Here is a 27,738-nt window from a genome sequence, read left to right on the forward strand (position 1 = left end):
AAAGGAGCACTTACGAGGGACGAAGCAGGTGGTGGTCGACGGTAAACGTGAAGTACAAGCGTGGCCTTCATCGGATTTTCGGACCGAAATCGGGATCTCTTTGGGGCGTTCCGTGACGCGTGACGTGTCACGACTCTCGTCATCGCGGTCGACGTCGGGTTGCGATTTCATTCTCAACTGTCATGTTTTCACGAACGGTGCAGCGGGTGCGTGTGCAGGATCCATTTTTCTTCTCTCTAATGCTCTATGATAGACCGCCGCGCGTCGGCTTCGTCAGCAGGCTGGTCGATGGACGAGTCAGCGAGGCCTGGCGACCCCGACCGAGCCCTATGACGTTGTTGTCATTGGTGCCGGTGAGTAGAGCGCTGTATGCAACGGCGACCTCAAAGCTCATCTTCTACAGGTCCCGGAGGCTACGTCGCCGCCATAAAGGCCGGCCAGTTGGGTCTGAAGGTGCTCTCCACATCGTTTCCGAAAATTTTCGGCTTTACTAATGAAGTTCACAGACCGCCTGCATTGACAAACGCGGTCCTCCCGGTGGAACTTGCTTGAATGTTGGCTGTATACCTTCAAAGGCCATGCTAAACAACTCTCATATCTACCACCAAACGCAACATGACCTTCAACGGAGGGGTATTGATGGTATGTCATTTACTGCGCCAAATAGCGCGTCATTGATAGTATTCTCAGTTAGTGGTGTCAGCTTGAACCTCCCCCAGATGCTGAAGGCCAAGGAGCAATCCGTGACCGGTCTTACAAATGGTATCGAATTCCTGTTCAAGCAAAACAAGGTCGACTACTTTAAGGGTGCTGCTTCGTTCGTTTCTCCTACACAGATTGCAGTCAAGCTGAACGATGGGTCCGAGAACTCGCTCGAGGCGAAGAGCGTTATCATTGCTACCGGTTCCGAAGTCGCGCCTTTCCCAGGCGGTGGTATTCAGATTGACGAAGAACAGATTGTCAGCTCAACTGGAGCCCTCTCTTTGCCAAAGGTTCCTGAAAAGATGGTCGTCATTGGTGGTGGTGTCATCGGTCTTGAGCTGGGTAGCGTATGGAGTCGTCTTGGAGCTGAGGTCACTGTGGTTGAGTTCTTGGGTGCAATTGGTGGTGCCGGCATTGACGAGGAAGTCGCGTAGGTGTGCCCCCTTCTTGTGTCATCTGCTGCTGACTATTACCAGTAAACAATTCCAACGGTTATTGACTAAACAGGGCATGAAGTTCAAGACTAACACCAAGGTTCTGTCTGCGGATAAGGAAAATGATAAAGTTATCATCAAGACGGAGGCTGCCAAGGGTGGAAAGGAGGAATCTTTCGAAGCGGACGTTGTTCTTGTTGCTGTTGGACGTCGACCGTATGTCGAGGGTTTGAATCTCGAAGCCATCGATGTGGAATTGGACCCCAAAGGCCGCATCATCATCGATGATCAGTTTAACACCTCGGTACCTAACATCAAATGCATCGGCGATGTCACCTTTGGACCTATGCTGGCCCACAAGGCCGAGGAGGAGGGTATCGCTGCTGTCGAGTTCATGAAGACTGGACATGGACACGTCAACTACAATGCCATCCCATCGGTTGTGTACACTCACCCTGAGGTTGCATGGGTTGGAAAGACAGAACAAGAACTCAAAGCCGCTGGTGTGCAATACAGTATCGGCAAGTTCAGCTTCACCGCCAATTCGCGTGCCAAGACCAACCTCGATACGGATGGTTTCGTCAAGATCATCACTGAGAAGGAGACTGATAGGATCCTCGGTGTGCATATCATTGGTATGCTTTGACTCTTTTTTCATCTGTCCTGCATGGCTTATATCTGGTGTGTAGGTCCTAACGCCGGAGAAATGATCTCGGAGGGTGTTCTTGCTATCGAGTACGGTGCAAGCGCTGAGGATATCGCGCGCACGACGCATGCTCATGTACGTTTCTACGCTCCTCTTGATCTTTTGTTACGGTCCTGACGATACATCCAGCCTACGCTCAGCGAAGCCTTCAAAGAGGCTGCCATGGCTGCGTATGGCAAACCCATCCATATGTAATACCTTTCTACATAGCATCTCGCATAAAATAGATTCCTTTAAGCCTCTGGAGAACTGACAGGGTAGTCATTTGATACATTCCTCAGGAATAGTACGCAGGTCTCCATTACGGATATCCAAGCGCCATTCTCCTCAGTGCTGAGAGCCCGAGGGCACGACTGCGTCGCCGTGTGCGAATTAATGCGGTTCCAAAGGCCCTCGTTGTTAAGTAATTTCATTCGTGCTGTATACGAATCCATTCTCCATATTGTCTAGCTGAAGTCCCATAAAGTTTGAGCAGCCGGATACTTCTCCCCCTTCCCTTCATACTCGAAATGTTTTGCTGTCAATTGCGCTGCGCGTAGAAACAGTGTACCATCAAGTCTCTCCGCTCCCTCGAGTTCCGTCTGCGAAAAGTCGGGCTTACCACATGGACGTGCCCCATACAATGTTGCATAGTGCACAAACGCTCTTTGGATTTTACATAGATGATCATCGGGGTGGACGATGGCTTGTTGAATGATAGCGAACCACGGGTTGGTAGCGGAAGGTAAATTCCAGGTCGGTGTGGATGAGTTGGAGCTGGGCTCCGAGTCCTGGATCGTCACCTCGAAGAACTTTGGTATGTCGAATCCAGGCCGACCACGAGCGACCCACCATGCGAGGGATACAGCCATGTAACTGCGAAGAAGGAGGGCTTGTGAAGGCGGTGTGAGATATGCCGCGAAAGAGGGTAAAAACAACGATGAGGTGACGAGATGCATGCTATATCAGAAGTCAATGCGTCGTCCTATTTGTCATTTGTTTGTGTGAAAATCAAAGATTCTACGCACTAGAAGAAATCAGCATAGAACTTCTTTCCAGGGTGAGAACCGGTGATAGCATATAGGACGGTATTCATCCACTGCAATTCTTCGATCTTATGATATATATCCTTGGGACCGAGCGACCATTGGTTCGCATATCCAAGCAAAGTCGCTCCGTTGTCTCGAAGTGTATATGCGAAAAATTCGGGATCGCTAGTATCCGGATATTTCAGCGTGTCGTTCTTCAGAACCCGAGCTAAGATATCGAAAGCATGAATCTCCGTTTTATCACTCGGTTCCGAATCCAACGTGAGATTCGCAGAAACCTTTTCTGCGAGGGTGTCAACGTTTGGCTCGAAAAAGGAAGGAGGGAAGAGGAGGTTGAGTTGATCGTGATGGACTGCCGCCTGTGCGAGGCCTGTATCCAACCGTAATATTAGCCTACGGCGCTGAGACGAGGGATGTCATCATGGCTACCTTCGACGACCATACCCGGCAAACCGAATTCAAGACCGTACCCAGTGTGGATGATAGGATGCACTAATCCACTGAGCAAGCGTTTAAGCATGGCAGGCTGCTTATCCCCGGCAGAGCTGACATTAGCAGACGGGGAGAAGACAAACTCCTCCAACACCGTCCGCGAATCCTTTTTCCCTGATGTTCTCTCGGAAAAAGGCCTTGTACGCTTCGAAGTACCTAGGTTGTTCATCAACACCGGCTGCATTTAGTGAAAATCCCGTACACACTGATCATCTCCCAAGTGAGTAGTAAAATTCTCCGATGATATGTTATTCGGGGACTTGATGGCAGGCCTTTGCATGGGAATATACTCTTGATAGACGGCTTCAATGGTTTTCTTGTTCGCCCCAAGAGCCCAGATTGCAAGGACATGGTGAGTAATATGGCTGTGGTCCGGTTGTAAGCTTCGGAGACGAAGCAGCGTCCTCCCCCACGGGACTCACTTATGAAACCTTAGGTGATTAAAAAAGACGTGCCACTTCTCATGGTTATCTCGGAGAACGTTCTGTAGCGAAAGTGTTGATTCAGCGTCGACACCCGGTATGGTGTTGGGAGTGAAGTTGGTAGGAAGGATGGCGGGTGATGGGAACCATTCGAATGTAGCGGTAGACATCGCGGTGATTTGGTCCTAGTAAATCGATGACTTGAATACTTATACAATGTCTTAGTAAGGCGTATAGAGAGAATCTGCTCAGAGGGCGCAGCTGACCTTGGTGCATGATCATATGTAGGAGACGAATCATCATCTTCCAATGGCTGACAGCCCAAATTGAAGCATATACTTATTCACGTTTTCCTAACGAATCAGGATGTGGTTATCAGTAATTAATCAACAAAACATCAGAGATACTCATGCGAGTAATAAATATGGGCTTCATTCATCCACTAGAAGTGAAGGGCAAGTTGAAGGACTCGCTACCAATTGAACATGAGAAAGCCGAGGTAAAGTATGGCCCCAGGTCCACGGGCGCGGTAGGAATTAATATACCCGAGAGGCCGACCTAGTCATGCGGGTCTTGTAAGTAAATCTCATGGTTGCCAGTTCTATGGTGAGCCATCATTTGATGCTGATCGACTCTGCGGCCAGACAGTGGTCAGAAGATAAGTCCCAAACAAGAAGCTCGGGAGGCGATCCCAAAAGGCAACTCGGCGGCAATCTCTTGATTCGAGTTCGACACAGATTCAAGCTTCTAGCTCCAACGTTCGGTCCACTATTCGTAGTCTTGTACTCATAATATGTAACCATTAAACTACGAATATGAGGTTACTGTAATGAGTCGTAAGATAAAGCATGGCGTCGATCAACAGCGGAAAATGCATCGTCAAGATGTGTAGTAAGTACCAAGTAGGTATCGAAAAATTAGGTGAGTAGATTAGAGCAACGTAGTAACAAGCGAGCAGCAAACTTGAAAGCGAGTACATACTGACTGCGAATCGAAACGAAAATTATCCGAATATTTGCTGTAAATCATGGGGGCGAAGATACGGTCAACCCCAATTCTTTGGAGTACGTCACTTCCAGCCACTCCGAGTCCTCCTCGCGGCCCATATCCTGTTTGGCGCTCGTCCAGAAGCTTCGTGAACGTCTTGATGACTCTTCAGGTATATCCCACAAGAAGCTCCTTTCCGAATATTCGGATGCAGGCGAGTTACACTCCGAGGAACTTGAGCTTAGGCTCAAAGTCCTTCGTCGGATCTCGACTGGCGAGGGCAGAGGATTCAGAGCATCAAGTTCAGAAGGGTCGAGCGGTGGTACAGGCTTACGCTTCACCTTACGCACCGCGCGATGAGGAGAAGGGTAAGATATAGAGTCCCGCGACTGAAGAGGCTTTGCAGGCACAGGCGGAGGTGAGAACAATACCGGAGTGAACTTCTCCACCGTGACCTGGGCCTGAACCACGACGCTCTCTCTCTGCTTGGGAAAAACAAGGTCCACAGGGACGCCATCCCCGAGCTTCCTCCGCAGCCGGTCCATTTTCTGGCGACGCAAGCTGTTGTTAGTCGGAATTATGAACTCTGGGGCGGTCGGAGAGTCTGGGGGGGTCATAGCGGATGGGGAGAACGAGTGTGCGGCGAGAGGTGATGCTGGTATACAGGGCAGAGCCCCGGGGGACTTTGACAGCTTCATAAGCGGTGGCTTCGAGCTTGGCCATGGTTCCTCGACGCTCAACCGCCGAGATGGCATAGACCGCGACCGCGGCCTGTCAATGGACGTCACCCGATACAGCGAACGCGAAGAGTCCATGCTGCTGCGTGATGATGTCGACGGTCTCGAGGGGATTGACTCAGAATCCGTGTTGAATGGAAGATCGAGGGCTGTTCGAATCAAATATCAGTATTTTTGGTTGATTTGGTATGAGAAATTTGAATGCACCTAGAGGATCATCAATGAAGTGAGGCGCGGAACCTAATACGCGCTCAAGTTTCTTCGTCTTGCGGAGGAGTCGAGATCGCTCAAGAGACGAGAGGCAGTTCGTCGTCGGTGGTGGGGGAGGGAAAACAATTTTCGTCGTAGCAAGCATTGTGAGAGGGAACCGCTAAGACCGATATTCATCAACATCAGTACTTATACACTTCACCATTGTGCATCAACAAAAGAAGGCGGACCCGAAATGAAGCAGACAGCCCATCTTATTGTCAACACGGAGTTATTTTCCACCCTAGGCACGTAACCACTTACCTTATTGTTCGGAGAACAAAAACAAAAAAAGCACGAAGCTAAAGCATATTTAGAAACGTAAGCACCTAAATAGAACGTCCTTGACGCTTTGACGTGAGTATGCGCGTGTACCTGGAAAGATAGGACGGGGAACTTTAGGTTTAATCAAATAGTCAAAGATGCAGTACAGTAGCGTACAGTAACATAGCAGTTACAGAAGACCTAGATAGTGATTTATGCATGACCGTGTCATTATGACAGGAAAAATCATGATAGAGTAGTAGTAGATCAAGCGAGAACTGCTCCCGAAGAAAAAAAAATCAAAGTAAGTTGAACCTGCAAAAAAGAACACGAAATCGAACACACGCGCTGGTCCGCTTCACCGCAATCCCCCCTCCAGATCCGTGGCGAACTTGCCTTCTCCATACCCTCCCTTGCTTGGCGACCCGTCGTCATTCATAACCTTGACGTTCCCTAAAGACCCAAAGTCTTGCTGCATCGGGCTTCCGTCTGCGGGAGGTAGCGACTTCCTATTCGTCTCATGTTCGTCCACATATGCATCGAGGTAATCATATTCTTCTGATACTGGCGAATCAGACCGTTCCCTCTCCACAAAACTGTTTCTCCTGCCATCCTGAGCTGGAGGAAGAACTGGCCCGCTACCTCTGTTGGATGGCAAAGGTGAACCCCCAACAGCCGACCGTTTCTTGCTGAACGACAACGGACTCGTATCTGCAGGTCCAGGGACAGGAACGGGAGGTAGAGGAGGCGACGCTCCTAAGCCTAAGCTTGCAGTTGGGCTACTGCTGATATCGACTGAGCCTCCATTGCTCGTCACCCTAGGTGGTGGTCGCCGGAACGCAGCGGCAGATATGGTCCGCGCACCAGATGGGAGCTGTGCAGATGAGGAACTGGACGAAGATGATCTAACACGCCCTGCAAAGGCTGGCCGGGGAGTAGGGAACTCGGGGGCATTGGTGCGGTAGGGAGAGTTGAGAGAGGGACCAGGAGAAGATCGACCGCCTTGAAGATGGATGGTGGGCGGTAAAGGACGGCTTTCGACTAATGGGCTGCTCGCGCCTTCGTTGCGCGATCCAAATGAACTTGATGAGCGATGCGCTTGTGCATACGACTGCGCTGGAGTAGGCACGGTAGTCTCAATATTGGAGATCGAACGAGTGGCAAACGGAGCGGAAGGAGGAGCAAGAGGAGACGGCTCGCGATTTGGAGGTGGTCCATAACCAAGCGAAGAAGGAGCAGGGATTAGGGGACGACCACGCTCCGGAGATTCTTCAGAGTCTTTTCGTGGAGAAGGCGGTGGTAGAGGCGGATTAAATGTGAGTGCATCCAGTTCTCTGCTGACTTCCCTGGCAGCGGCTGCATTCAGTTCTCGTTCTTCATCTTCTGTGGACACTGGAGGCACAGGAATCCGACGAGGAGAACGACCTATAGGAGAGTCCTTCTTAGGCTCTGGTTCCACCTGGACTTGAGGTCTCGCCTTCTCCTCGTCGACATCGCCGACGCGCCCAAATCGAACATGCCTATCATCTCCGTGCTCATGCGTAGTGTCCTCTTCACCCGCTACATAAGCAAGCTCAGCATCATCGGATAAGGCTGTTGATACCCGGCGCGAACCTGGCTCAGAACCGAGCACCGCCGCACCAAGAGGTGGACCAGGGGGCGGAGCATACAAATGTGAGTGAGAGACTTCGTAGGATGGCGCCGGCTCATCGATGGGGTTCCCAAAACCCGGGGATTTCAATGCTTCAGCAATAGACGATGAGAAGGATAGTTCGGGTTCGTGACTCTTGAGCAAAGGAGTTTCAATGCTAAAGGGTGTCTTAACAGGGAAAGAACTGGGTGGGGCCGAACCAGAATACCCATATGCTTCCGTTTCTTTCTTCCGGGGACCAAAATTGTCTCCAAGCGAGTCCTTCCGAAGCACAGACGTTGAAGGACTGTTGGATGGGCTTGGCGCGTCTGACGCATCGAGGAAATGACCTCCGTTCATACCCTGTGGTGCAAATAAAAAGGTAGAGCTCGATGGTGCTTCGTCCATTCTAGCTGGTCGGGCCGGTGAGCTGGGAAGGGAAGGTATAGGAGGTCGCTGCTGCTCTCGGAGGTCCGACGCGACCGTAGAGAAGCCAACCTGATTAACGGCCTTGTACGTTTCTGATACGAGCATCTCCACCTTGGGGTGGCCAGTGTACATCAATCTAGGCATTCCAGGTTGGGTCACATCCTCTGGAATCTCCGAGACAACCAGTTTTCCGTAGTCTCCTACAATCTGAAAAATAGTCAGGACATGAATCACAAATGAACGTTTGAACAAAAAATCAAATAAGTAGAGAAAGACAGGTCGATGTGGGAAAAAAAGACGAGTGCGGATGCTGGAAACTGCCGATTCGAATCCTTGGCATGGTAATCCGCAGGCGCACGCGACATTCGTGAAGCAGATTAAACAGGAATGAAAACAAAAAAGTAAATGGTGTAACAGAACCATTGTATGCGCCATAATAGAGATAAAACGTACCACTCCCTTTTCGCTCAACTCGAGCAAACCTCCAAATTTCAATCCCATCATTGACCGTGTCGTAGACCGCTTGAAGTCTCCCAGCGATGCTTCCCCCGTCATGATATCAGAGTCCAAGGACCGAATCTGATCTCGGAGCTGGTTGAGGGTGTCCGTCTGCATCGCGAGGTTCTTGTGTTCGGGACTCATCTTGCTAAGCTTCCGCTCCGCAGTCTCGGCCTTTCCGACAATGACCTTTCTCTTTCGCTTTAGATCGTCAAGGGCTTCTTCTCGTGCTCGTATAGACTTCATATGGTCCCGAATGGCATGCTCGTGTGTAGCATACGACGTTAAAGCATGGGTGAAGTGGGCTATAATTGAAGTTGATGCGCCCAGTGCATCCTAACAGAGTTCAGGTGATGATATTAGATGTATACAAATCAAAACTCACTCCAAGATCTTCTCCCTCTCCGGCGCCCCACGTTCGCAATGCTTCCGCAGCCTTCGTCAAGTCCACGCTGAGTTTCTGGAGCCTGACTTTACTAAGCGATAAGCTACCGTATAGGCATGTAGAGTACATACGATATCAACACAGCTTTCTCCGCTGTGATAAGGTCCTGAAGAGGACGTATATCGCTGTGACCAGCTAAGGATGGTAAAGTCGAATTGTGCGCAAGTTTCGTTGCTGCAGTTTTGAACATTGCTGGAATTTCAGGCCGTCGCAAGCGCAGTAGGTTGTAAACGATATACACCTAGACGCCCGAGGGGATATCACGGTCGTCGTGGTTAGGTGTAAAGAGACGAGCCCGCTGTCATTAGATAGGCCGGAAGCACAGCCTCATCGTATGATCAAAATTATGACATCCAATATTTATTAACGCCGCAGCCGGGTCCCGGAACGGCGCTTTTTGCAAATGTACACTGGCTGAAGGAACCAGTGAATCTTCCTCCTTCATTCATTCTCAGATGCCAGTAAAGGTTTTTTACCACATGTGTCTCATGTGTCTTGAGATAGCTCGACAAAATTTTCCTTGCTATTGGACTCGAACTTGCGGCCCGCTGGTTTCCTACCTCTATTTGTTTGTCTGGTCCTTCACAACGTGATTCGGGGGGAAGAATAACTTTTCACTTTTATGTAAGGTAAACTTTGCCGGTACCGCAAGGTGGTAAGCATTGGCGAGTCATCATGGCATTCTTCAGCTTCTTTCAAAAAGACCGTCACTATCAGATGGAACGAATGAACCGACCCTTAGTTGGCGACTCCCAAGGACGATACAGAATTCACATAGTTGGGAATTGCGGTGAGTCATGTCATAAAGTACCGGGCAGGAAAGCTAAAATCCTTACAGGGACCGGGAAGGCAAGAAAAGATGTTTCTTCTACAATTCTTTACCAATCGCGCTTTAACGTGAACAGAGCACGCTTGCCAAAAAGCTATCCCAGATCCTTGGCATCCCCTACATCTCGCTTGACACCATATTCTGGCGGCCAGATTGGGAACAGACTCCCAATGAAGAATTCCAATCTCTCGTGAGCAAAACGATGGATGATAATCCAAACGGATGGATCATCGATGGCAATTACCAACAACACATTGGAAAACTTGTGCAGAATAACGCTACCGATATTATCTGTGAGCCTACGCCCTGACAAATTGTAGGCCAACCTTTTGATTAAATCTCCACAGGGCTTGATCCTCCCTTCCTCCTCTACTTTCCCCGAGTTCTTGTTCGAACATTTCTCCGCCTTTTCGGACTTGGAACTCCATGTAGTCCAGGGTGTAGAGAGTCCTTCAGGGAAGTGTTTTTTTCGCGCAACAGTATTTTGTGCTGGTGTTGGTGGGAACATCGGGTTCATTCGCGAACGGGGCGGAGCCCGCATGAAAGAAATCGGGCTCGGAGTGGGTTTTGACATTGAAAATCAAAAGATGCGTCGACTGGGTGGATGGGGCAGAGAGCTAAACGATTGGGTTAAGCGCGTCGAGACTATGGTTCGAGGAAGATGACACTGGTTTCGCGGGCTTTCGTACTAATGGGACATCTTCAGCGGGTTGCACGGCGCATTCGTAGAGTTTTATTCAAGATTCTCTCGTGATATACCCAAATTCCGTGAGAGCTAAGAGAAACATTCGACAGATATTGGACCACTGAAGATCATTGGCGCTACTAGTACCGATCGATACGCAACATAAATCTATGACTACGTTGAAACCTGTAATATGCAGCGAACTGCATGATACTTTTCAATAACGGTGAAGCTTGTCGAGATTCTAGAAAGGGCAATCCGGCATCATGCCGAGCACAGTTTTCTTACCAACACCATCTGACTGCTCTTTAACATGTTCCGGCAGTGGCCAAGAACTCACCATCAGCTTTCTTGCGACGCCCTCGAACCTTCGGCTGCTACGCGTCCTTAACACTGAGTGGATCAAAAGCTTGTGTCTGATGCTGCCTACCTATTTAGGATTTCAAGTCTACTTTATGAAGATCAAGGCCTCTTAAATGACGGGCCGTTTACCAGTTTCCTCACATCCATATTACTCGATGGACGGATAATAGGATAAAAAGTGACGACTTCCCTCGGCACTTGTGCTTCTTTCTCATGCAAACGATCCCGAGGCCACCCGTGACCTTTTACAATTAACGGAGTTTTTTGGGTGCTCTGGGTATATAATGCACTCTGCTTGATTGGTCTCTCAGTACATACATACTACAGCCTCTTACAGGACTCTGCTTTGAACATGTCTTCCAGCACACTCGAGCTTTTTCCAGCGCCCTCTAGCCTCCCCTCCAGTCTGGCTCCGGCCTTTCTTCCTGGGGCTGATGCGGAGTCCACTCTGGCTTTGCAGAGCGTCCTTCGTGATGATTACGAGAAGTGGCATACTTTCTTCAATGACAAAGGGTTTCATAAGTTGCGTATTTTATTACCATCTGGCTTGAACTTACCACTGACTTGGACAGTCATATCGTTCACCATGTATTGGCCGTTTGGGCTCTCGGTGCTAGTAAAGAAATAATCGAGGCCGTATATCGCGAAGATAGCCCCAGTCAAAGGCCCGCTATCAAATCTCCCGGTCCCATATCTTCTGCGAATTTCAACGCTCACCTAGGAGACGAAAAGTTCGTATGGTATTCCTTTTATGTTTTCAGGGCTTGATGGACATCTCAGATATTATGGGGCGTATATGACCTTCTTCAAGGATAAAATAGCCGAAAAAGGAATTGCTTCTGTATTGGAAGAGTTCGTCTTCTCCGAATTTGTGAACGTCGATGCGACGACGAAAGGTAACCAACAGCCGGCTATGCTCAACCGGTTGATGGCCAGCCTGATTCACCCTATGATACACATGGGGAATGGTCTTGAATTCGGATTGCCGGGAATAGTCATCGAAGGCATGTCTCGAGTCTTATTGTGTACGCACACGTCCTTATGAATGTATCCATAGGTCTCGCCCAAACCGCCGTTCATCCTGACAACGTTCAAAATCTCCTGCCTTATTCTGCTTTGACTTCCGTTACGGCGTTAGATGCGCAGGCCGAAAAGGCTACGAGTCTTGAAACGCCTGATCTTCCCAGTGGGAAGAAAGGAACCCATGCCTTCGACATTCTAGCGCGCGTTTTGAAAGATGAAACGCTTACAATTCCTCCTAGTGGTGACGAAAGCCCTATAAGAAGTACAATCATCGCAAACGGAGAAGCGTTATTCCGGTATACCAATCAGTGGTCGTTACATCTATCGGACCCTCAAGAATTGCATCGGAAAATCGAGGAGTTGCAGTGGATGAACACGATCATCTACGCAATAAGCGGATTTAGGCCTGGGAAAAGGTTCCACGCTAATTTCTTTCTGTGCGTACCAACTTTCGTGGAAGAAATTGTGGCTAATCATATTTCCAGTATGCATCTCGTCACATCAGCCATATTTTTGCCATCTTTCGTAACTTTCCTTTCCACCACTTCCCAAGCGCTACTTCTCCGTAGCTATATGACTGTAACTTTCGCGTGGTGGATTTCTTGCGGCCGTCCCAGCTTCGATATACCAAAGTTCTTTGAGGCCCAGGCCGTGGCTCCCAACGGGTCTTCTGCAACAGTAGCAGACGAGAATTTGTCGTCCACACCGAATCCATGGTTTGCGATAATTCAGCAAGCCTTATTCCACCCGGATGACCATCTGTGTAAGATTCAGAGGGCATTGGCCTATTATGCGACGCTGTATGGTACACGTCCCAGCGGTCAGGTCGATTTTACGGAGACGGAGCTTCCAGGAGCAGAGAAACTCGACGGTACACTCTTCCTCCGAGCTGCGCAGCTCACGGCGAAACACTTTGAACTTCGTCGAGGAGAGAAGTTCACCACTGAGACTCCTCTCTGGGACTACCAGCTTTAGCCTCTTAGGATCATTCATGTATGTTGGTGGTTGTAATAGTAGTTGAATTTAGCTATGCAACAATGGAGCGAGCGATCTTTCACTTCATCATCCGTAAAGACGAAGATGTGCCGTTCTAGATTCTGTTGTTGGCATTACAAACCGCATATGGTTTCTGTCCGTCGGCGCGTGAGCTTGCGTTTCGTCGCCTCGGCGCATATATTCCCATCCAAATTAAGGCCTCGACTTAGACGAAGACCAAATGCTGACATAGAATCACTGACACCTCGTAATTTCTTCGACGAAAATATGGGACAGAATTTCACCGAATTTACTCTGCAACAGAGACGGGTCCAATTTTATGGCGGCAAAACCACTGTAGCGTACAAGAAGGTATAAAACATCTGCTAGTACTTGCCAATAATATACCCGAAGAAATAGTAGAATAAAACATTCCGAACTAGTAGTGTAGTACAGGGTACCGGTCTGGACATACCACAATGATGCTTGTGCGCCGCAAGTGCGCTGTACACAAAGTAGAAAGCAACATGGTGGCGTAGGTGTCGCTGATATGTAACGCCGAGCCAAAAATAGTTCGTGAAGAGGCAAAGGCGTAGATGAAGCGGCTAGTTAGGACTGTAGACTGGGGGCAAGTCATCTTCTGGTTGCGGACGTGTACGAACCCCACTGTCGATATGCTGGATAGGTTCGAAATATCCTGCCACGGCCTCCCCTTGGCGTTGCTTCATCTCCGCTACGCTATCACCGGCAAACCGACCAGCGGACGAGGATGACATCGGCGCTGTCGACGACCCTGTTGCCGCCGGTACATATGACAAAACTGTCTGGTGGTGTGACAACTTGGAAGACATGCTAGAAGTCGGACCAGCGAAGATGGGTTCTGTGAAAGAGGAGGTATCCACGCTATCTCTGGCACCATCCCTGTACGCGACAACAGGGAAGACCGGTATTTGTCTCGTCGGTATAAAGGGTTCTGCGGACCCAGAAGTAAGAAGCGGAGGTCTGGGACCATTAGAACCTGAGAAATTAGAATTGATGAGTGCCACACCAAAAGAATATGGATATGGGCTTACTCGGAAATGGTGGTGGGGGATCACCGATTGCGCGGGTATGCACATCCCGTCGCTTTTGCCTAGAACGATACCAGACGAATACAACGGCGACGACCAGAAAGACAAAAACACCACCAACGATACCGCCGACAATGGCGCCAATGTTGGCTGATGAAGAATCAGAGGAAGCTAGGGAAGCGGCAGCATCAGGGGAATTTGCCGTAGAACTCGAAGGTAACGATGAAGATGTTGCGGAACCGGTGAATGTGGAAGCTGATGAAGTCGTTTCATTGTAGACATTGAAATAGTCGAACCACACAGTCCCTTCGAGATCGCCGTAGCCTGTATTGACGTGCACCATCGTCACGACTAGTTCGCTGTATAAGGTCTGAATTTCCTTGGCAACGCAAAGACGTGCTGATAACTCACTGCTGCTCGAGCGCCAATGAATCTGACTCCCAAAACATTTCGTTGTAGGTGTCTCCGCCACCAGACGTATGTGTAACTCGTGTTGCATTACCACCGTCAATAGCGTAAGAAGTAATAACTCCAGAAGAGCTATAGTCGTACGTTCCATAAACTGCGATTTGAGTTCCTATAATTACAGGGTTGTTGACCACATATATTTTCGCAGGCACAGAGTGGACGTACCAGTGAAAGTGACCGAAAGATGGTCCCCATTGGTCTTGGAGCTGGACACGGTGTTATCGTATTCGTGTGGGGTCCCACCATCTACCCAGGTGCCAATACGGGACACGGAGCTATCTCTGTCGTCGATAGTAGTCGGACTCATGAGGGTAGGTGGCCGTTTGTGGAAGAGGACACACGCTTATCTCATAAGAGACTTGATGGGGCGTTAACGTACTCAATCGTAAGAGATCGGGTCCGTCCTTTGAGATATGATCTCCATCCATAGAAGAACAGCCGAGTTTAGGCTGCGACGTCTATGACACCTCAACACCCCAAATTTGTTATTGAGCATTTCTTTAGAAGAAACATCGTTTGACGGCGTCTCCAGGGGGATTGAAATGGGGTATTAAAGCGTGCGCCTCATGTCGGACCGACCAGCGGACTGAATACTCTCTTTTTAATAACGCAGCGCGGGGGGATTCAGCAATGTAAACATTATCTAAGACATATTATATGGGTGTGGTTCACATTATAGGAAGCAGATGAGATGCTCACCGAAAAGCGGCAGTTCATGGAATGGAAGTTGAGATGGCGCCACAACTACCATCATTTTTCCTTTCGGGATGTCGGTAAGTCACTATATGCAAATCAGCACGTAGCCGCGTTAAATATTTAAAGACTGGTACCAATGGACTCTACCTTTTGTTTTTCGAGACGAGGATGATCCTCCCGCATATCCAAAGCATTTGCACAAGCAGGTAGGCGCGTTTATGTGGATAATAACAGATAAAACACGGAAAGGTTTATCGCCTGACTATCCTATTTTATATGACATGCCAGATCACCGTTACCAGCTCGCGATGTACACAGATGTACACTGCATGACATAACGCCAGTGGAAGTTGGAATACGACGAACGGAATGTCTCCGAACGAAGCTATTGAGACTGCGAAACCACTTGAAAACAAATGCAGCGGAAACTAAGAGTTGAGGACCAGGGACGCATCGTATACTCAAAATGAAGTATTAGCGAATGAGGACCACCATCTCAACACCGACCAGAGGAAATCATGATGGATGGCCCAGGATGGGCCGACTGTGATTGGATATGTCCGAATCTAGTGCCACCTCCCGGGAAATGCCGGCACCTAGCACAACACGTAATCCTCACGATCACATGCCTTTCCTGCTTACTCAAGACACGCCCGCCGTTTCATGCCGCCGGCCATATATATGGTCTGAGAAATTGAGGGCGTGTAAGTCAGGGTATACTGGACACGGTTCACCTCGCGTATATCCTGGAATAATTCAGTACTGAGTATTTTCATGTCATTAGCTCATCAGTAGACAGGAGACTCGAACTAGTCTAACGCGCGACACACGCGGCACTGCCATTAGCTCATTTCGATCTACGACTGGCTATACATACATAGTCTATCTCATACTGAATGAGTAGCTTTAACTACTAGGCCAAGATGTGGGTGTCGTCCTCAGACTTCGTTGAAACTCCAAGGGAGATAAATCGCTGCAATTTTCCTCGGAGGTGCTTGTTACTGTCCAGTAGACTCAGAGCATCCTCTATACATTATTGTCAGCAGAAGGCGACGGAAAGCGAACTCGAGATGCATACTGTACTTCATCAAATTCGACAGTGTTCCCTCGAGCAAAGTATCGTACTTTGGAAAATAAAGCCGCAACCACTCGCCGGATTCTGGCTCATCCCTAAATGCTGCAAGTATATTTAGGAGCTTATCTACCACCTCCTCTTCAAACAGCATCGTCCACGCTTTTTCTTATGAGATAGTAAGGATCTGGCAGATTCAGAACGCAGGCACTTTGTTCACCAATTCTAATAAGCTTTTGTATACAACGGACGCCAGGTATCTGTGCTTTGACATTCTGTCTGAGATTGTGTCCTTCCCGGAACGTATGGTTGATGTCCCAATCAATATCCTGGGTGAGTATCTTAAAGACATCCGGTTTTAAAAGCAAATCATCAAACTTGTCTACGGAATATGGTCACTAGTGCGGGGAGTAGGACGATGGGTGTACGCACCATAAATAGCCGCAGTAAAGATCTCCAAGGCCGTTCGGACAGCGAATAGTGCATCATAATCGCCTACCATCGCCAAGTTCGACAATCTTTATAAGTAGATGCATTTCGTGCATATCCGGATATTTCTCAGCTATGCAGTCAACGGTTTTCATAAATTTGAACTGGTGCCAAGAAATAAATGTCCTTACCTCGCGCGACTGACTCGAGGAATTCCACTGCCCTCATACGGGAATGTGAGTATTTCATAGCTTCCACGATCGTTTTCATGACGGAGAGGCTTGGTGTTAAATCTGGATGGGTTTGAAGAGTTGCACTGTGCTCGTACAATGCACGGAACAAGTATTGAGTCCTATATAGATTGGCGCCGTTGGTACCGATGTTTACAAGCGCATCGATGACTCCGCCCATCATTTTTATGTGGCGGGAATCTGGTGCAGGGATATATCAACGTTTAATGTTTGACTCTATAATTAGCTTACTAACCTCGAAAAAAGATATTTTTCACTAAGGTAACACCTTCTTCCGCACTGAGCCATCGGTCTACACACAAGACGTGGATCAACACACGAATCACTCCATCTTGGCTGAGCTGCGTGAGGCATTCACCTAGCATGGAAATTAATAGCGCGTATTAAAAGGAAAGAAGGCCCTACTATGTGCAGCTATTGGTGCAAAGGCCTTAATGACAGTCTCCTTGTCGTGGAAGTGGCAATGATTTCCTCGCCGAAAAGACTTGTCATCAAGTCTACCAACAGATTATCTGTTTGTTGTAGGATGAGTGTTTGCATTCTAGGGTCTTTCGTTTTCTGTAAGCAATGAGTAAACCCAGGTAAATGAGTGGCCTGCCTTGAACGAAATATTTACTAAGACACCCCACGCCTGCTCCTTTTGATTTAGAATTTACACCCCTTATCATCGACATCAGGGAGACCACCATCTGACTCTGGCTGATAGCGGTCACACCTAGACACATTTTTTCAGTAACCGAATGGCAACTCGACGGCAAACCAACCAAATGAACATACCCTTTAAGCATGTCGGTATACTCCCGAGCGACGAGGCAGCATGCCCTTGGGTGTGATGATTCTCCAGGAGTCGTATGAGCTGCTCTGCAAAGCCAGGTAGTCCTGACAGTATGTTAAGTACACTTACGTGGCAGGCCGAGGTGAAGACCTACTATCGTTCGTCGTAAATTCGTCTCGAACAGAACCTGAATATCTCGCTTTGACATGACAGTGTGACGCATAATGAACAAAACATACCTATTTTGACCAGGCGGGAAAGGCAAGATGTACCTAGAGTAACTTCATTCTGAAGATTTGAATGAAGCAGATTGTAAAGAGTCCCGATCCAAACGTCCGGCTGTTCTGATAAAGTCCTTCGAGCCTCGATTAGATGGTTCTCCCAAGGCTCGCGCTTATCTTGCATGTCAGTCCGAGTACCTTCGTGTTCATTTTCGCCCTCGGGTTTCAAGATCAACTGAGAGAGACATTGAATACTGGCAAGACGCGCTGCTTCCGAACGACCGTACAACATCGCTTTCAGACATTGGACAACATGTAAGTCTTCTAGGATCTGACGATGGTGCCCTAGAATGTGTTGGACAACAGGTTTCAGTGTGAGGGAAAGACATACAGTGCTTCGCAAGCTGGAAAAGACAAGAGGCGCTTTCCGCTTTGATTCCGTCATCTTCGTCCGATAGTATAGCCACAAGTTCCGTAATCATTTCAGAGATTGTGTGAGAACCTTGTCCTGATTTGAAAGTAAGGAAATGGTGATTACATACCAGATATAGGTCCACTTACTTGATAGTGCCATAAATGATAAGCGTTTCAGGAGGACCACTTGTCGAGCTACGTCAGGTCTGTCGACGTTGGTGTTAGACCTCAACGAGCGAAGTTCTTCCATCGCGACTCGAGCAACAGAGTGATCAAAGAGATCCATCTCAAAAAAATCCTGCCATTCATCGGCCCAAGATAGGTCGTCTACACTGCCTATCCCAACAAGAGGCTTCCAAACCGCTTTTGTGTTGCCGATAAACACGGCGGAGGGCGTGTAATCTTTTTTGAATGCCACGGAGGCGTGAATAAGCTGTGACGGAACAATTAAACGACCTCGACCAAAATGAGGCATCCTAGTAAATGGTTCGTGAGTCAGACTGAAGGCCACCCTGGAAACAGAAATACCGCGTAGTGCTCTCCTTGTCAATATACCGCAGATGCTTGACTGGCAGAAACTCGACTAGCCACCATAACCCACCTAATGCGTTCTTTGGCTTGTCTAAATGATGATCGTCCCATCTCCATTCAACTCCACCACGCCGTGGTGCGAAATTCAGACCTGCTACACCGGCTTCGTTCTCCATCCACAAAAGAGGGACTCGGGAAAGATCAATCGTATGACCTCGTTGGCAACTCCCACCGCTAAAGAAGGGCATTAATAGCGTTCAAAGATAGGATTGAACGATCACACATGTCAGAGTGTCTCCCTGGAAACCAAACCTCCTTCGCGTTAGGGGGATCCTCGTCAGGGTAGTGCTCGTTCCCAGATAGCGGTGACCGACCCCCGGCCAGATATTCGGGCAAGAATTTTACACGACGCTCATCCAAGGCCAGTCCGTGCCGGAAGAAACATATATGAGAAGCAGACTTTGTCAATGGCAAAGGCTTCGTTTGCGCAATTCCTACTGAAGAGACGGTGTCCCTGTACGGCCACAGCTCAGTCTCCATCTTCGCAAGGGAATTAGTCATAAAACGTACCAGACACCTACGAAATGAACCCTGACTGATCTCGCAAATGTACGCTTGAAGTTCAGTGCCAGAGCTTCAGCCTCTGCTTCGCTCTTAATTTCTAATTAAGGGACATCAAATCCAATACGAACAAGGAAAAAGAAATGTCTATCTCACTCATGCCCTTGTGTCTGTAGGAATATAGCTCATAGGCACTATGGTATCATTGCATATTAAGCGTAGAACGAAAAGGACCAAGGAAAGATCTCACAAGGGAATTAAACCTTTATTTCCGGAGAAAACGAGACCGAGCTAAATCATACCGGTAAGTATAGACGGTGGTATACAAAAGTGCACAAACCTTCTCAATCATTCCTGCTAACGCACGAACTTGGTAAGCCCCACGAGAAAAACCTTTAGGCTGCATTGGTTTGCTTTATCTCTGTCCGAAAAGAGGTAACCCACCAAACAAAAATAATCTATCTCCGGGCTGATAATGATCTGCTATCCACCTGTATGCTTCTTCGACAAGGCGCTTAAAACTCCTGATGAAACCTCAGTCAGTGCATCTAGAATCAAATAGATGATAATGTAATTACCATGCGAATACTTTGTCAAAATTATGCAACCAGTGAGCTACGGAAAGTCTACTTGGAGGGACATAGGTCCCAATACCGCTGCTGTAGAAGGTAAGCTGAGGAACATCTGGGTCATCCTTCAGTATACGATTGTGCAGTTCCACGACGTTGGTATTCTGAGAGAACACATCAGCAGGGAGCAAAAGGTAGCGAATCTGGATACCGACTCGGTGACCAAACTGATTGGATGTTCCGTCGAGGCATACAACTAGATTTCGATAAGACTTGTGGGAGCCGCATTGCCTTTGACATTGCCCTTTATGTTTGTACTCGCAGTCCTTGTTGCACTTGTCGTTGCACGTGTGACTGTCGTCGTATTTCGAGAGACAGATGCAATGGTCGCGACATGGACATGAACAATTACATTCGGGGTCGCATCGGCACTTGCACAGCCGATGGATACTGTGTTCAGAGTCCACGATGGACGTGGATGAAGGTGTCGGGGAGTGTGTTCTGCTCGATTCAGAAGAGGACGTTTCGCTGGAGTCAGAGTAGGCCATGTTTCTCTGGAGAGAACAGCAGCCAAACAAGACGACAATAAATACTCGACGACACGCGGTCAGGACAGTCTTTGAAGGCAGATGAGTGAAGAAGGTGCATGGTACAGCGCGTTTCCCACCACGGGCGCTAGTGTGAAGGAATAAGTTCGAAAACGAGGCTGGGGAGTACGATCATTCCAAAGTCGAGCATCAAAGTATATACAAGAGAAGGCTTGAACGTAAGAAGACACAGGGACGGTGGTACATCTTCTCTTCTCCTACAAAGCGCTGTTAAAATAGACATGCACAGTCTATTTTTGGAGATGAGTCCTACAAGAGACGACAGGATGAATGATGGTTCTCATAATTTTACGACTGTGGAGCAGACTCATGTTGACGTGCAGGAACTTGTGTTCGGTTTAGGACCTAGTGAAACGCGTTCTTTTGTGGGTAAAGAAGAGGGGGATATCACAGATATCAATGCTTAGAGGCGTGTAGGATGCAGAGTCGTGCCTGAGTACAAGCAAGCAATTCAAACGCAACAGAGACGCGTGGACCGTTACTAATTGAAGACTGGATCCGGTGAAACAACGAGGATGAAAACAAGCGCCAGTGCTCTTCTATCGATGTTCTGAGCTCTTCACAGAATATCCGGAGTGGCGTTCGCAGGATAAAGGAATATGTTCTTACGGAGCGAAGAACCCGAAACTTTGGACAGCGAGAACAGGGACTGATCATACAAAACACCACTGAACAGACCTAGGGAGCTTTACATGAATGGCCGCAGCAGATAAACGTGCTCTCGGAATTGACAAATGTGCCCTGTCGAAAACTGGGGTCCATCGACCGGCTGTGCTTCAAAAGCATAATTTGTTGAGCCGATAGCGAGGTTAGCCATCCTCTGGTCTCTTCTATGTCACCTATACATTGCTGTTAGAATATCACAAGAAAAACAGGAATTGAAGTTAACATGACCAATCCCGGGAGATAGATAAAGGGATGCCTCTAGAGAGCAGCTGCCTTCGTAGGAGTTGAGCTCGTGTTGTCAAGCAGAGCCCGCAGGGAGTGACGGACGTGTTAAAGAAAGGCATAGATATACAGCTGCATTCGAGTCGACTCAGGTCCAGCTGTCAACGTTTCAACGATGAGATTTAAGCCGCCGATCGGCATCGGAAAAAGCACGGCCTGGGTTCTAAATAGTCATCGGCAGATGAATGCCGAAATATGATAGTTTGATGATCTTCTCAAAATATTTGCGCGTGAACGAGAAAATATGTCTTGAAGAATGATTCTGAGAAAAGATAATAGCGCGTGAGCTCGAGCAATGAATTGACAGAGTAATTCAGAGAGAATCAAGACGTACTCGGCATTTGCCGAATCTTCCCGAACCTTTCGCGTTACCCAATGTTGTATTATCAAATTCGATTTCTGTTTTGCCTACGATAACATCAATGTACAGCAATGCACCTGTTCCGACTTTTACCAGCCTCTCCTCATTCCAAATAGGTAGGGCAGAGCTTTGGATACGGACGATTGGTGGCGAAAAAAGGCCGGCGCTTGAATGGTGGGAAGTCCGGGTCCGAGTCCGAGAGCGAATCCGAGAGCGATGAAGGGGAGTGAGAAAGAATAATCAGGAATTTGGAGTATCAGGGTCGAACATCCAAAGAGAACTGGGCCGAGTATGCCATAGTCTTTTGGGTGGGATCCTACGCCTCCTTTCGCAGCCTATCATCGCGTCGCCAATCCTCTGTCACTCGCCGTCAACTCAAGAACAAAGAAGTTGTCCAACCATTCACTTGCGGTCCGCATAGCCACGGTAGAGCGAGTGCAGTCGCGTAGTTTCGACAAAGATCCCCATTATTGTAGGCATCTTCTATATATCATCTGATTGCGCGGTGACCTGGAGGTGGTTTTAGTGAGCTCAGACGGCGCTATATTTACTCTGATATACGCACTTAGTTCCTCTGATGCTGTGCTACAGTGGTTCCCGCGTAATTGTCCAGGCCTCTGTCAGCGAATTCCTCCCGCGAACGAAGGTCGATATCGCAGACTTCTCTACCCTAGTGTCGGACCTCATCTGCTCCGGGTGCATTTTTCCGATATTCCCATGTGGCCAAGGAAAAGAAAACATATGACTCTACGTACGTATATGTACGCGAAGGGCTATATATTCAGTAGCTATGGCTGTTCGATCTTTCTGCCCCCAAGATGCTCATCCAAATTCTGTTGTTGTCTTTGGCATTTACCAATAGATGGAATCTAGTGCTCGCACAGTCTGCTACGGGAACGACCTCTTCGGTACTAGTATCTCCCACTACCAGTGAATCGAGTACCGCAAGTATTGCGACCACGACTGGCTTTCCTCCAATCGGATCTATTCCTCGCGATTACACACCGGAAGGACTAGAACAACTTTGGGACATCGCTCGTAGTTCTGTTGACTGTCCTAGAATGTATTCCTAACTTAGTCCTAACATGCAGATCGGACCTGTCGAGCCTCCTCCGTTTACCACTACTCGCGCTCCTAGTGCGGCGGTTACACTACCGCCATCTCCTCCACCTTTGTATCCCTCGTTCTATGTTCCCGCGCCGAAGGATATCCTTCCAGACGTGAAATTCCCGAAAGGTTTCAAATACGGAGTCGCCACGGCCGCGTACCAAGTCGAGGGCGCTACGAAGAATGAGGGCAAGGGACCGACTATGTGGGACTGGGCTTCCAGACAGCCAAATGTTGTATTCGATAATTCCAATGGTAAGTATGCATAATGCTGCCGCTGATAATTACACAACTGAGATAATTGCAGGCGATATTGTTGACCTTCACTACTTCCTGTACAAAGAAGACATCGAACGTGTTGCCGCTCTTGGCGTCACTGCGCATTCTTTCTCGTACGTGTTGAAACTCATTCGAGTCGACTTTTCTGAAGGATTTTTCGTAGTATCTCGTGGGCGAGGATCTACCCGTTTGGCGCCGCTGATTCTCCTATAAACACTGAGGGAATTGATCATTATTCTGATGGTATGACACCGCAACTGGTATCATGACTGATGCTGATTGTTCTGATTACAGTTATTGATTATCATTTGGCTCATGGCGTGGAACCTGTTGTAACTTTGTGTAAGGCTTTCTTTATAGCTTTCAATATTCCGCATTAACCATCAAAGAAAATAATAGTCCATTGGGATACACCTCTCGCCCTTCAGGCTTACTATGGGGGTTTCACGTCACCAGAAATAGTCGATGACTTTGTAAAGTAAGTACCTGAAGTCCGCCGCAGTTTCTGTACTTATATCGTTGCCAGCTACGCCAAGACTGTATTCAAGGCATACGACGGCCGTGTCAAAACTTGGTAGGTATCTGCCATTCCTGCTATAACAATGGACTCGACTGCTTTAGGTATACTTTCAATGAACCACTTATTTATTGTGGCGACCTTGCTTCTTCCCCATTCGGTAAACTTTCTGTAGATAAAAAGGTATCCTGCAAGCTTATTATTGAAAATAGATGCAACGCTCGCCCCTGGTGTAAATTCGTCTACTGCCCCTTATCAATGCGCATACAATTTATGTACGTTCTGCATGTTTATTCTTCCTAACCCCGATCCTCATGCTTTATCATAGTGAAGGCCCATGCGGGAGCCGTCAAGGGTACGTCGACGGACTACAATGGAGTGCTTTCAATTCACATCTCTCGTCCTCAGCATTCCGTGAAATGAACATAACAGGAGAAATCGCTTTCAAGAGCAACGATTACATGTAACCCTAACCCGTTTCTCACACTAGAGCCTACTGAACATCTTGCAGAGGCGCGCCATGGAGGAGCAACTCTACCGAGGACGCACTTGCCGTCGAACGTCACGCAGCATTCCAACTAGGCCTCTTTGCAAACCCCGTATACACAACAGGCGATTGGCCTGACACCGTCAAAGACACCCTCCCCGAGGAGTATCTTCCGCGCTTTACCGAAGAGGAAAGGAGTGACCTTCTCGGCTCCGCCGATTTCTTTGCTATTGATGCTTACCACTCCCTATGGGTAAAGGCTCCGGACGAAGGAATTGATGCTTGTGTCGCAAATCCTTCTCATAGCTTATGGCCCGTCTGTAATGAAGCCGTATACTTTGACTCGGATTACGGCTGGGCCGTAGGTCCCGCTGGTGAACCACTGGCCACCTCCCTTCAATCAACACCAATGGAAATTCGTGATTTGCTGAAAGGCATTTATTCTCGATGGCCCAGTAATAAGATGGTGAGTGTGAAGATTTTTCCAGTGACTAATTCTGACCATTGGCGAGTAGTATATTTCCGAGTTTGGCATCCTAGAGCCATTCGCATATGCGAACGCTGATATTTCACAAATAAAGGAGGACGCGGCCCGAACGGGTACGCATAAGCTGATTTCGGGCTGGTTGAAGATTCACCTGTTTTTCCAGACTACCTCCTTACGTACCTCGGTGAGATGTTGTTATCCATACACGAAGATGGTGTCCCGATACAGGGCGCTTTCACTTGGGGTCAGTACTAACAGAGTGGAAATCACAATTCACCACTGATCTGTTTGTAGCCATGGTTGACGATGCGGAGTGGGAAGGCGGGACATCTGTCAGGTGGGTGCTCATTCTTCTGGAATTAGAGATTTCCGGTCTTAGCATGATGTAGGTTCGGTATACAGCACGTCGATTACACGACACTTGAACGAACGTACAAGCGCTCGGCGTTGGCTTTGGGTGAGTTTCGTGATGCTTTACAATGAGCATCAAGGCTTACAAGTATGAATAGCGGAATTCTTCGGCTCGCATCTTCAAGACTGAGGCGAATACTAGGTTTGAGGCACACAAGAGATTGCCGAAATTAGTTTATCAGTTACTTTATCTGCATCAATATATATTTCTTAAAGACAAAATTGCATCTACTTGGCAGCGAGGGTGGGGGAGAGGACACCATCAGCGCTGCATACAAAGAAAGCAGTGTAGAGATTCCCCGATGGTTTATCGTGCATGCAGCAAGAACCGCAAGTCAACAATGTTGGTCGTTCATGCCATTGCAAAGTGCAGTGCAGTCTCTCGGTGGAATCGTGCGACAGAAAACGAAACTTACCGTTCACCAAGCCCAAGAAAAGAGCATCAGACTCGAGGGGTCAGTCCTAGCGTCAGACATATTAATCCTAGTACCTACACGGGCGACGACGCGCTGTAATAGAGTGACATGAGGGCAAGCAGTACCGATATTGAAACATATCGCACACTATATCACCCCGCATCCATCCGCTGAAAAACGACGCAAGTATTCTTTAATGTGTCAAAACATATTTGAGTTCTAGAGCAAGATAGTAAAAAACGAGAGATGCGACCGACGCGACGGAACTGCGCCAAAACATATATTCATTAGGAGTGTAAAAACATGCACAAGGAAGGGTGCGAGTTGAGCTGTTACGACACATCTTGTTTGCGCACCAAATCTGTGACTGCAACAGAGAAGTGGACGGCGCATTTGCGATATCTGCAGTCTCATCAGGATTTACATAATAATGTAAATCGTCAACCGATGAGAGCGACAAACAACATTCAACCCTCCCGTAACGGCCGAAGCCCAAATATTACTCCATCGCCAACCTTCAGAGTCCACAATCATGAGCGGAGTTGGCAGAACTAGCTCATCAAGAACAGTCCGATAATGAAGCATATTAACGAGCTCCCTGTGATCAAAGCTCATTTGTGATCCCGTAAGGTCAAGGCGCCGCAAGGATGGCTGGTCAAATACCAGGGTATGGAAAATTTTACCCGAGTTGATGATCGCTTCGATGGACAGTGATTCGAGCATTGGTAAGGTGCGAAGCATGGCACAAGCGTCGGACCATTTAAGGCTCTTTGAGGGAGCCGAAATAAGCAGAAAGGTCAATGAAGGGAGGTCCCTTCTGCTGAGATACGGAAGTATGGTGCTACGACCGTGGTAATGGAGTTCCAATGATGATAGCTTTGGGAGTGCCATCACGGGAAGGTAGAACTCTATAGTCCCTTCGGGCACTCCGTGATGCACCTCCCACAGACTCAGTCTGGTCAAGTGTGACGATGAAAATATCGTAGTGTCTGTCAGGGGTTTCGTGGTAGGACGAAGGGTAAGCGTCGGCACGGTTCCAACTTCTGGGAGGATATCCAACAGCTCGCCGCAGATATCTGCGTTCGAGATTTGGGACCACGGTAGCTGAAAGAAATTAGGATGACCATCGATGATCACTGTTTGGAGTTTTGGTGCATTACTAAAAGCGGTGGTGTGCCAGAGAGGCGGGAACCTATGATCATTATACACCGAAACGCGAAGTTCATCCAGCGAATCCAGCGAGTCAGATATGACTTCTAGGGCACGGAAAGATTCGGCTTTGTAAAAGGAAAGATGTAGTTGTCTCCATCGTGGGGATGACGAGAGTATAAGAGGGAGTAATGGATGCGTGGAGACGTCCTGCTTGCTACCCATGAAAACCGAGAGTGTGTGGTCTCCAGATCTCTCCAGATGTAATGAAAAACGATATGCGAGAGACGGCGGGAGAGAAGCGTGAATGCTTATGCTACGCAGAACTCGGGGCAAAAGCAATTGCAAAGCGCTGGGTATCTCTACGTCCACCCGCAAATCCAACCTAATAGTTGCCCACCAGTGGGGTCTAGACAACGCCAAGTCTCTCCACGACGAACAAACTTGAGATACCGTCCAAAGGAAATCTCGTACATCAAGGGAATCAGCAGGGCAGACGATGGTTGCATCCATCGCGTCATCCATGCCCCACAAGAAAATCTCCTCCAAAACTTCGCAAGGTATCCTGCGTACTGGATTCATCAGAGTCTTGGATATAGAAAGCTTGCGCTCAATAGCAATGCTCTCGGCTGTGAGTCGCTTCAAAAGATGGCGGACTTGTGAAATACGCTGGTTGAGGGAACGAAGACATTCATTGCCATGGGAAAGGATCTCCTCGAATTGTTCACGCTCGCCGTCCATTGGAGGCTCGTTAGAGGAAAGGAGTTGATCAGCTCTGCCAAATGGTACACCATCAGGAAGGCGAGCGCCAGTGGACGAACAGAATCCGCATTGTGGACAGTCTTTGTCGTTATCCATGCGGGTAATGGTGATTTTCTGAAATAGTAAAGGGATTAAGTACCATGTTCAGAGTCGACATGCTCACCGATTTCCAACGTGGTAGTCGCGATAAAGCTCGTGGGGGGAAGGTCTGGGTTTGATAGCACGTCAATACCGGACCGAAATCCGGGGTC

General features: G+C 48.3%; 10 protein-coding genes across 10 annotated transcripts; 4 read left to right on the forward strand and 6 right to left on the reverse strand.

Moving 5' to 3' along the window:
- Positions 1 to 41: 41 nt before the first annotated feature.
- On the forward strand, positions 42 to 2,163 carry EV420DRAFT_716556 (uncharacterized protein). Its single transcript, XM_060483205.1, has 8 exons — positions 42 to 206; positions 254 to 353; positions 404 to 453; positions 507 to 642; positions 691 to 1,132; positions 1,179 to 1,771; positions 1,826 to 1,917; positions 1,972 to 2,163. Exons 1-8 carry the CDS (start codon positions 183 to 185, stop codon positions 2,035 to 2,037), a joined length of 1,503 nt encoding a protein of 500 aa, XP_060327756.1. The 5' UTR covers positions 42 to 182; the 3' UTR covers positions 2,038 to 2,163.
- Positions 2,103 to 4,126, reverse strand: EV420DRAFT_716756 (uncharacterized protein). Its single transcript, XM_060483207.1, has 5 exons — positions 3,785 to 4,126; positions 3,565 to 3,727; positions 3,300 to 3,507; positions 2,850 to 3,240; positions 2,103 to 2,781 (listed from the first exon to the last, which is right to left on the reverse strand). The coding sequence occupies exons 1-5, from the start codon at positions 3,952 to 3,954 to the stop codon at positions 2,289 to 2,291; spliced, it is 1,425 nt and encodes a 474-aa protein (XP_060327757.1). The 5' UTR covers positions 3,955 to 4,126; the 3' UTR covers positions 2,103 to 2,288.
- A 566-nt stretch (positions 4,127 to 4,692) lies between these two features.
- EV420DRAFT_716603 (uncharacterized protein) lies at positions 4,693 to 6,087 on the reverse strand. The gene is made up of 2 exons (XM_060483206.1): positions 5,716 to 6,087; positions 4,693 to 5,657 (listed from the first exon to the last, which is right to left on the reverse strand). The coding sequence occupies exons 1-2, from the start codon at positions 5,861 to 5,863 to the stop codon at positions 4,810 to 4,812; spliced, it is 996 nt and encodes a 331-aa protein (XP_060327758.1). The 5' UTR covers positions 5,864 to 6,087; the 3' UTR covers positions 4,693 to 4,809.
- Positions 6,088 to 6,379: 292 nt separating this feature from the next.
- Positions 6,380 to 9,213, reverse strand: EV420DRAFT_1646172 (uncharacterized protein; the record flags this gene model as incomplete). The annotated part of the gene is made up of 4 exons (XM_060477871.1): positions 6,380 to 8,287; positions 8,534 to 8,914; positions 8,964 to 9,045; positions 9,095 to 9,213. 4 exons carry the CDS (start codon positions 9,211 to 9,213, stop codon positions 6,380 to 6,382), a joined length of 2,490 nt encoding a protein of 829 aa, XP_060327759.1.
- Positions 9,214 to 9,396: 183 nt separating this feature from the next.
- Positions 9,397 to 10,613, forward strand: EV420DRAFT_716902 (AAA domain-containing protein). Its single transcript, XM_060483209.1, has 5 exons — positions 9,397 to 9,652; positions 9,713 to 9,813; positions 9,862 to 9,872; positions 9,929 to 10,145; positions 10,200 to 10,613. The coding sequence occupies exons 2-5, from the start codon at positions 9,741 to 9,743 to the stop codon at positions 10,421 to 10,423; spliced, it is 525 nt and encodes a 174-aa protein (XP_060327760.1). The 5' UTR covers positions 9,397 to 9,652; positions 9,713 to 9,740; the 3' UTR covers positions 10,424 to 10,613.
- A 520-nt stretch (positions 10,614 to 11,133) lies between these two features.
- EV420DRAFT_716899 (uncharacterized protein) lies at positions 11,134 to 12,956 on the forward strand. The gene is made up of 5 exons (XM_060483208.1): positions 11,134 to 11,422; positions 11,473 to 11,631; positions 11,681 to 11,904; positions 11,958 to 12,360; positions 12,409 to 12,956. Exons 1-5 carry the CDS (start codon positions 11,253 to 11,255, stop codon positions 12,896 to 12,898), a joined length of 1,446 nt encoding a protein of 481 aa, XP_060327761.1. The 5' UTR covers positions 11,134 to 11,252; the 3' UTR covers positions 12,899 to 12,956.
- A 433-nt stretch (positions 12,957 to 13,389) lies between these two features.
- On the reverse strand, positions 13,390 to 15,165 carry EV420DRAFT_716950 (uncharacterized protein). The gene is made up of 5 exons (XM_060483210.1): positions 15,136 to 15,165; positions 14,602 to 15,079; positions 14,380 to 14,545; positions 13,972 to 14,327; positions 13,390 to 13,916 (listed from the first exon to the last, which is right to left on the reverse strand). Exons 2-5 carry the CDS (start codon positions 14,741 to 14,743, stop codon positions 13,504 to 13,506), a joined length of 1,077 nt encoding a protein of 358 aa, XP_060327762.1. The 5' UTR covers positions 14,744 to 15,079; positions 15,136 to 15,165; the 3' UTR covers positions 13,390 to 13,503.
- Positions 15,166 to 18,770: 3,605 nt separating this feature from the next.
- Positions 18,771 to 20,503, reverse strand: EV420DRAFT_1274312 (uncharacterized protein; the record flags this gene model as incomplete). Its single annotated transcript, XM_060467830.1, has 9 exons — positions 18,771 to 19,015; positions 19,101 to 19,339; positions 19,396 to 19,486; positions 19,543 to 19,580; positions 19,637 to 19,677; positions 19,727 to 19,779; positions 19,831 to 19,910; positions 19,965 to 20,119; positions 20,171 to 20,503. The coding sequence occupies 9 exons, from the start codon at positions 20,501 to 20,503 to the stop codon at positions 18,771 to 18,773; spliced, it is 1,275 nt and encodes a 424-aa protein (XP_060327763.1).
- A 2,187-nt stretch (positions 20,504 to 22,690) lies between these two features.
- On the forward strand, positions 22,691 to 25,232 carry EV420DRAFT_1274268 (glycoside hydrolase superfamily; the record flags this gene model as incomplete). Its single annotated transcript, XM_060467824.1, has 16 exons — positions 22,691 to 22,918; positions 22,964 to 23,234; positions 23,287 to 23,371; positions 23,422 to 23,501; positions 23,553 to 23,600; positions 23,658 to 23,736; positions 23,785 to 23,832; positions 23,880 to 23,935; positions 23,988 to 24,050; positions 24,104 to 24,130; positions 24,184 to 24,238; positions 24,287 to 24,728; positions 24,778 to 24,862; positions 24,913 to 24,993; positions 25,044 to 25,086; positions 25,139 to 25,232. 16 exons carry the CDS (start codon positions 22,691 to 22,693, stop codon positions 25,230 to 25,232), a joined length of 1,785 nt encoding a protein of 594 aa, XP_060327764.1.
- A 1,889-nt stretch (positions 25,233 to 27,121) lies between these two features.
- EV420DRAFT_1274177 (uncharacterized protein) lies at positions 27,122 to 27,583 on the reverse strand (the record flags this gene model as incomplete). The annotated part of the gene is made up of 1 exon (XM_060467818.1): positions 27,122 to 27,583. A coding segment is annotated over one exon (462 nt), but the record flags the coding sequence as incomplete, so codon positions are not given.
- Between the last annotated feature and the right edge of the window lie 155 nt (positions 27,584 to 27,738).

The sequence above is a fragment of the Desarmillaria tabescens genome, assembly GCF_030435595.1.
Source record: "Desarmillaria tabescens strain CCBAS 213 chromosome Unknown EV420scaffold_33, whole genome shotgun sequence".
Taxonomy (NCBI): domain Eukaryota; kingdom Fungi; phylum Basidiomycota; class Agaricomycetes; order Agaricales; family Physalacriaceae; genus Desarmillaria; species Desarmillaria tabescens.